At 36.1% G+C, this 7500-nt stretch overlaps 1 protein-coding gene and 1 long non-coding RNA gene across 7 annotated transcripts in view; both read right to left on the reverse strand.

The window, feature by feature from the left end:
• The window catches only part of LOC111346667 (target of rapamycin complex 2 subunit MAPKAP1-like), a 27514-nt gene that overhangs the window by 6659 nt on the left and 13355 nt on the right, over window positions 1-7500 (reverse strand). For 2 of the 6 annotated variants that reach the window (XM_088760034.1, XM_088760033.1), the window contains exons 1-5: window positions 3396-3437; window positions 2485-2544; window positions 1498-1559; window positions 679-785; window positions 132-239 (exon numbers count right to left, since the gene is read on the reverse strand). In XM_088760034.1, coding sequence (XP_088616160.1) covers window positions 132-239; window positions 679-785; window positions 1498-1559; window positions 2485-2544; window positions 3396-3425 — 367 coding nt within the window. In that variant the 5' untranslated portion in view covers window positions 3426-3437. Of the gene's footprint in view, window positions 1-131; window positions 240-678; window positions 786-1497; window positions 1560-2484; window positions 2545-3395; window positions 3463-7500 lie in introns of those variants that run through there. The other 4 variants (XM_088760036.1, XM_088760038.1, XM_088760037.1 and 1 more) reach the window with 3 other exon arrangements.
• Window positions 4313-5825, reverse strand: LOC148731098 (uncharacterized). Its single transcript, XR_016001183.1, has 2 exons — window positions 5228-5825; window positions 4313-5063 (listed from the first exon to the last, which is right to left on the reverse strand). It is a non-coding gene; the product is annotated as an uncharacterized LOC148731098 (long non-coding RNA).

Below are 7500 nucleotides of genomic sequence, written 5' to 3' on the forward strand. Positions count from 1 at the left end.
CAGTCTGCTGTGAGCCAAGCAGACTGCAGGAACCAACAGTGATGCCAAAATGGATGTACAAAAAGAAGTTACTGTGAAAAGACAGCACTTATAAACTTAAGTATAAAGTGGGCTAATTAAAATCTACTTACGGCCAAATCTGACGAGACAGAATTCCATTGTTCCCATGCTTTCTAGGGTTGCATCGAGACTAATGGGAACCCCAGGCTCTGACTGTTTTTCCAAGACATATTCCTTGGCTATGAGTTAAAAAAGAAAGGATATTAAAGAACTCAGAATCAAACGACACTTATTGTAAAGAATCTGCCAAAAAGAGCAGTGAATCTTCTTGAAGATTGTTTCTCTATACAAGGTATTTACTGCTTGACTCTGTCTCTAAATTTAAACTTTGACTTATTTTTCTCGAAAGGTTTAAAAATTTGCTTTTTCCACTCTGCCACAAAGTTAAAGTTGGACTAGTTACAGGCATACATTTAGCTGATAAGATTCAAGGATTCATGGTTCAGACTCACTGACTTCTTCAGAAAAAATGAAAAAATTTAAAAAATCATTGTTGTACACCTGCAAATTTTCCTTGCTCTAAAGACAATTGAGAAAACATATCTTTTATAACGGACATTTTCCCTTCAAGCAGACACAAAGTTTATAATAATATACAAGTCATGTATATTTTCAAACCTGTTCTTCGTAATCCTCTCTTCTTAACCATTTTTTCATATACTTGTTTCATCTTAGCATTCATGCTGTCTGCTTTGACTCTTGAAAAGCCATGCTGGGGCTCATTCCTGAAAAAGCAAATCAGAATTAATTATAATAGTTTAATTAGTATGTAATTTTCAAAGAATGACAGAAGTAATTTTGTAAATAGCTTAAGAAAGATAGTAAGTTTTGAGTTGGGTAAAGGAATGGAGTAAGAAGTTTTTCCTCTTGTCACAAGCGTGGAACAAAGAAAAAATTCTGATTTCCCATGAGGAATCAAACCTCAGACCTTCGGATTCTGTGTTTCAATGCTCTATCACTGAGAAACTCCACAGTGAGCAAGACCCATTATGAAGTAGTTTTGGTTTTCAATTAATTTTAATACTTGAAGTGCATGGTGGGAATTAAATAACAAAATAAAGCAACTATAATTATAACAATGGCATTTTAGCAGTGGTTATTCAATGTGGTGGCTCTTCTTGTCCACTGTTTCCTGGTCGAATTGGAATTTGTAATGTTGGTTTTTGTGGAAGGGAGGAAAACTGGATGACCTGGAGAAAAGCCACTGAACCAAGGATGAGAACCAACAACAAACTGAACCCACATGTGATGCCATCTCTTGGAATTAAACCCAGGCAACAGCGGTGGGAGGCCAGAACTCTCCCTACTGTGCAATCCCCAGCATTCCCATGAGACTTTCAGCATGAAATTGACTTGGCTAACCTTTAGCACTACAAATTTCTGAAATGTTTTATTATTGAGAAAATGTTTTTGATTCTTAAAAATATTTGAGCTTACACTGTTACTATGATCCCTGATGAAGGTTTGTGAGGCGTTGGTTTAGTAGGACTGGCATCTTTCTAGAAATCGTAATGATCAGCAAGGAGTTAGAGAACAACATAATATTTATTTTAGACTTCATAGTTATAAGGTACTTGGTGTTTTTAGAAGCAGTGAAGCAGCAAGGTAAATATTATAATAATTATCTACCACCAGCTACCGACATTGAGGTAAGTGGTTGTTTTAGTATAAAGTAAAACAACTAATTTAAAAGAGAATACAGTTCAAAAAGATGATTTTACATGTTGCTCTGTCATTTATTCTTGCAGCTATTACAATATTTTCTGGTGTAAATCCTGCCTGAGTTGCTAAGTGAATAACAAAGGATATCTGGAGTTTGAGTTGCCAATCAGAGTGCACCTTAAACACTATCCACTGTTTTAGTGTATTAAATAATAATACACACTATTGAGCACAAACATGTATTGCAGAGATTACCCTCCTATCCATCAGTTTAGTTCTTAAAAAGGAGTCTGGGGGGACAAGTGGACTAACCATATCAATCTTGGAGGGGGGGGGAAGAGATGATAAGGGGGAGGAGATAGAGGGGGAAAATGGGAGGGCAAGGTGGGGACTGATAATCCCAAGGGGAGAGGGAGAAGGGGAAGGGGGGATGGAAAAGAGGATAAAGGGGGAAAGGCCAGAAAAAAACCCTTAGAGGGGTGGGGAAAGGATAGAAAGGGAAAGACAATCCTAAGATTCTGGGTTTTGGCAAGGTACAGTGTATAAATTGATTATGCTAAGCTGGGAACAATCATGTGGGCATGGCGTTTTTCAACATCTAATCAGCAAAACCAGGAACAAAGGGGAAAGTTTATGGTTCGTGATAAAAGGAAAGGGACAATTGGAGGAAAGCTATCAAAATATAACACTTGTTTAGTAGTAGTAAAAAAAACACAATTGGCTCAATTCTTCTAAAGAAAATGTCAATTTTTCCTGAGTTACCTGAACCAAAGCCAGACAACTGAAAAAAAAATTTCGTAATTGGCTCCTTGTTCTCAAGCGCTACAATACAAAAAAATTGGAGAGAAATAAAATTGATACACAAACACCTAAGAATAATTCAAAATAATAAAGGCTGAGAAACTTGATACTTTATCAAAGAAGCAAATTAAAATGATTGGTGCAGATTCATTACCATAAATATCATACTGTACATAAATCTTATTCTTATTCTAGACATGTACACCTTATTCCGTAGTTTCACATAATTATACTTGCTGATATTTTTCAAGTTGTGCAGTGTTGTTCAGAGGAAAAACACAAACAATAAGCAAAATGTCTACTTGTATCATTTGTGAAACTTGATTGAGTGTGGTACCAGAATCTCTTACTCCACTGCTAAATTTCATTTTTGAGTTTTCTGGCTTCTTAAGTTTTCAGATACATCCTATTATAATAGTCTTTCTGAGCATGGTATGAATCAAATGTGGCCTACGTGAAAGATGAAAACAAGAAAAGCCATTGTTGGAAGTGCTTTATATCTGATTTTAAATCTGGAGCACTTAAAATTTTGTCACATTACAAGTTTGGGCATTCAGTATGAAATTATGGCCATATCATTACTCCAATTTCTGTTCAAATTAATTTTTTGCCCTGTCCTAGAATGGTAAAAATGACGCTAATGCAACTCCAAGATCTGTTTGTTAATTCTCCCCTCTGGCTGCTACACATTTCATTTTGAGTTAGCCACACTGAAGAGTTTGGTCTTTGATCAAAACAACTACTTCTACCTCATAAGTTGGAGTGCTCTTTTTCTTGTTTGTTGGATGTTCCAAGGTTATTCTAGGGAGAAGTTACACTTTAATCACTTCTGAGAGTTAAGAAGTGGAATTAAATGTACTGTATGTGTATACCTGGAAAGTCAGTGTCCACTTCTCCATCATCCTCAGCCATATGCAAACAAAAAGATTTGACATCATTCTGAAATCAATATAAGAAAGAAATCTTGAATTTCCTTTGGACAAAAACCAATAACTTGTCCTTTGCACTGACTGATATTTTAAGAAAGCTTGATAAGGTTTAAAAGTTATCATACTTTAGTATATACTAAAACAGTGGATAGTCACTATTGGATGAGAACCTGTGAAAAACCTGTGAACAACGTGTGAAATATTATCTGACACTGAAACACCCTGTGAAAAAACCTGTGAATTTTGCAAGGGCTAAATTTTGGTGAAAAATCACAAAATTTAGAACCTATGAAAAAACCTGTGAATTTTAAGAACTGTGAAAAAACATGTGAAAAAACATGTGAGCAAAATTTGAAGAAATTTTGCTTTTAAAACCTGTGAATAAACCTGTGAAATAACCTCTGAAGAAATTTCACTGAAAATATGCTTCAAAAACCTGTGAAAAAACATGTGAGTTGCCAAATTGTAGATTTGGCTTTTCAGACCAACCTAAGAAATTGCAGGATTTGGTTAAATCTTGCAATTCTTTGATTAACCAGACCAGTCGTCTCATTTGTGCGGATATTGCCAAATGATATGCATTGAAATCCGCAGGCCGAGTTGGCAGGGCCAATCTTGAAAATATTTTTTTGCTTTGATACGTTGTTTTTTGACAAATTGAAATTGGTTTTCATGTGTCTGTCTTGTTATCGTTCATGAATTTCATCATATATAACATTGTCAAAGAAGCTGGGGATCCACTTGCCTTGTGGATCTGCAGACTATTTTGACAATAATGTCAATAACAGAACACATTGAAAACTGACAATTTTGTTTTTTATGACAACAAATTGCCAAATTGTCTGTTCTTGCTCGTCACATAAGTTATAAGTTCACTTGTCAGCTGTCTGCTTAGGGACAATCAAAATTAGGCAATGAGCGTGCAATAATTTCTGTGGTTATCATTAAATCTTACTTTGCTCTTAATGGGCTTTAATAGGGTATACACGGTCAAATTAGATGAAAATCCAAAGAATTTTTAAATCCTGTTAAACACAAGTTTTCCCATGATTTTTTCCCTATGATTATGATAAAAATATCAAAATAAGACAAAAAATGTTGACTCTTATAGATATGGTGGTTCTGAAAAGAGCCGGGTGGCTCTGAAAAGAACCATTTTATTTATTAGACATCACGCTCGCTCATCATCATAAATCCATTTTTTATCTGGGTTTATCTCCCCGCCCCGTAAATGGGGGTGGCCAAATTTACCCCATTTTAGCAGCAATCTTTTAAACTCCCCTTCTCCATTCCACCCGATTCAGGGTGTCCTTTTTCTCTAAACTAATGCTCTTGCTCTTCTTCTCCACTTGCATCTTCCATGTCTTCCTTGGTTGTCTCAACAGGGTCCAAAATTAATTTTTTTAGGCAGGCGCCAACTGGCTACTGGAATTTTTTCTTTCAGTCACCATATATATGGAAAAATGTGGTTGCCAAAAAGTGACAATAAAATTTTTCCTTTGCAGCGAAACACATGCAGTCTGCCAAACCATATATCAAAATGCAGGCTTCTTGTAATTGGTTCCATCATAAAGAAAGCAACAGTGACAAAGGGAAGCATGCATTACAACCCTGCAGAAATACAACATTTAGAAAAACTGAAATAATTATTACTTCTACACTGTTCAAACAATGAGCAGAAATACAAGAAAATTAAAATGCAACCAGGTTCATAAGGGATTACAACTGGAGAGCTTTAACCATTTTGCTGATAAATTTAATGGACGTATATTCACCTGGAATTATGCCAACAAGTAACAGCCTCCCAAACAGGTACCTAATCTGTCGGGGCAAATTTAGCATAGCCAGAGTAATGGGCCACATGGAGTAGGAAGTTTTATTCTTGCTGAATGGGTTCATGCCATCTGTTGATGACTGCAAAAAGATTGTTCTTTCCCTGGCACTACTTCTGAAGGTGTTCCATACAGGAGATTGTTGAATATCATCCATGATATCAGGCTGGGTTTGATCTTTCTCATTTGCAGTAAATGACCGGAACACCTTTGCTAGTGATGCTGTCCCATAGAGGCGAGCGAAACGTGGCCCAAGTGGCAAATAAACAAAATGCTTCTTCGCTATATTTCTACTTAAGAAATGATCTGAGCCACACTTGGGGCATTTCACCAGAGTGCTATACTTGTAATTGTCAGTGTCCCTAAACAAAACACAATCACGAGCAAAGGCTTTTTACAAGAAAGGGTTTAATAACTGAGTATGCCTCATCGTAGTTACTCGGTAACAGGTTACCCAGTGGTAGGAGACACTTCTGCACACAAAATTGATAAGAGAGGCTCTCTTTACTAATACCAGGATTTGAAGAAAACCACAAAAACTGAGAAGCAACAGCTTCTATAAGTGTAATCGAACTTCTAGGATACAGTGGGGTTTAAGCAGATATATGTTCATACACAGATGGATCAAAGTCTGTCACTTTTCAAAGTTTTGCAAACATTACTAAACTCATCTGTACCCTCCAAACTACAATCACTTTCTAAAGCATCATCACTTTCTACATCGTAGTCACTGCCATCATTAACACCAAGCTAAAATGAAAGATCAAAGTGTGCTCTATGTTAACATTAAAACACAACTATAATGTTTTAATGTTAGTTAAGACTGTATTACTTGTATTAGCAATTAGAAAATTAGTGTTAATTAAACCTTTTCTTGCCGGCGAAAAAATGACAAATAATGACAATCTTTTTCCTTTTATTTTTTTTCTCGACAGATATTTACAGTATTTAGTTGTGTTGTATCTCATTTAAAGGAGGACAAAATAAGCTTATTGGAAAAAATACTTTCTTTACTAAGATGCATGTTTAGAGGTTATTACGACGTTTCGTGCTTTTGCTAAATCTTTCCTCATGCAGAACTTAATTAACACAATCTAAATCCTTTTCAATCTCCGATAACAATAAATAATTGCATATAACTCATTGAAATGTGGGTATCGATCTTTTCGCTAACAGAAGGAACGATCCTAAATTGAAAAGTCTCTCTTACTAGCAGTTACTGCAAGTCTTCTTCGACAGATTCTTGCTCGAGCTCGAGCTCCTCACAATCACTTTTTGGATCCGGCACTGCAGGCTCTCCTTGTGTTTCGTCAGATTCCTCAGGATCTGACAGCGTATCTCCTTCAACTCGTTCTTCTCCTGTTTCTTCAGGAAAATTACAACAAATTTTCATGTGCGAATTTCGCACCTTTCTGCCGGAGACCAGCTTTCCTTTGCAAAGACGACAAGGGCACGAAACAGCCGCCATCTTGTTTTGTTCGCTTGAATATGATGTCATCATACTTCTTCACTGCCATTGGCTCGCATCTATTGCACCATTTTAGGCGGGAAAATGGTGGCGCCAAAATTCAGCTCGCGCTTTCTTCTTATTCACGCCGATTTAGTGGTGCAAGAGGTAGCTAGTGCACCGTACTATGTAGTCCATAAATTTTTCGGCTTTGTTTAGAAGAAAAACCGGCACCATCAGTAAAGAGCTATACTGCGGAAGAGTTGTTGGCGCCCACTGGGAAAGTCCTCACGGCTGCTCAAAAATATTTTAAGGTCAGAATTTTGTAAAGTAAGAAAGTTTCACACGAACAACACAAGGGAACAGACAGATTGGCATTTTACCAGCCATATTTAATTTGTTTGCGTAATTGAAAAGTAAACCTACCACTAATTTGTTTTTTGTTCTTTTTGGTTTTTGTTTTGTTTTGTTTTTTTTGGGGGTGGGGGGGGGGGGGCTACTTTGCCCTTGAATTTATATTCTTACTGTGATTGAGGCAGGTTCCAAATTTTTTTTTACTGGGAATTTTGACGTACAACCTAAAGGAAAAAATTTAATGCAAACTAAAATTAAAGAAGAATTGATTTACAATAATACAGTACATCACTAAAATACTACAATAAAATAATTAAAATAAACCTGTAGTAACAATCTGTTGTGCAATGTTCCCTGGGACATATTTTAATTTGATCATTCAAATTTAAATTTGACAATCGGGACAATATAACCA

This window comes from Stylophora pistillata, chromosome 5 (assembly GCF_964205215.1).
Source record: "Stylophora pistillata chromosome 5, jaStyPist1.2, whole genome shotgun sequence".
Lineage (NCBI taxonomy): Eukaryota > Metazoa > Cnidaria > Anthozoa > Scleractinia > Pocilloporidae > Stylophora > Stylophora pistillata.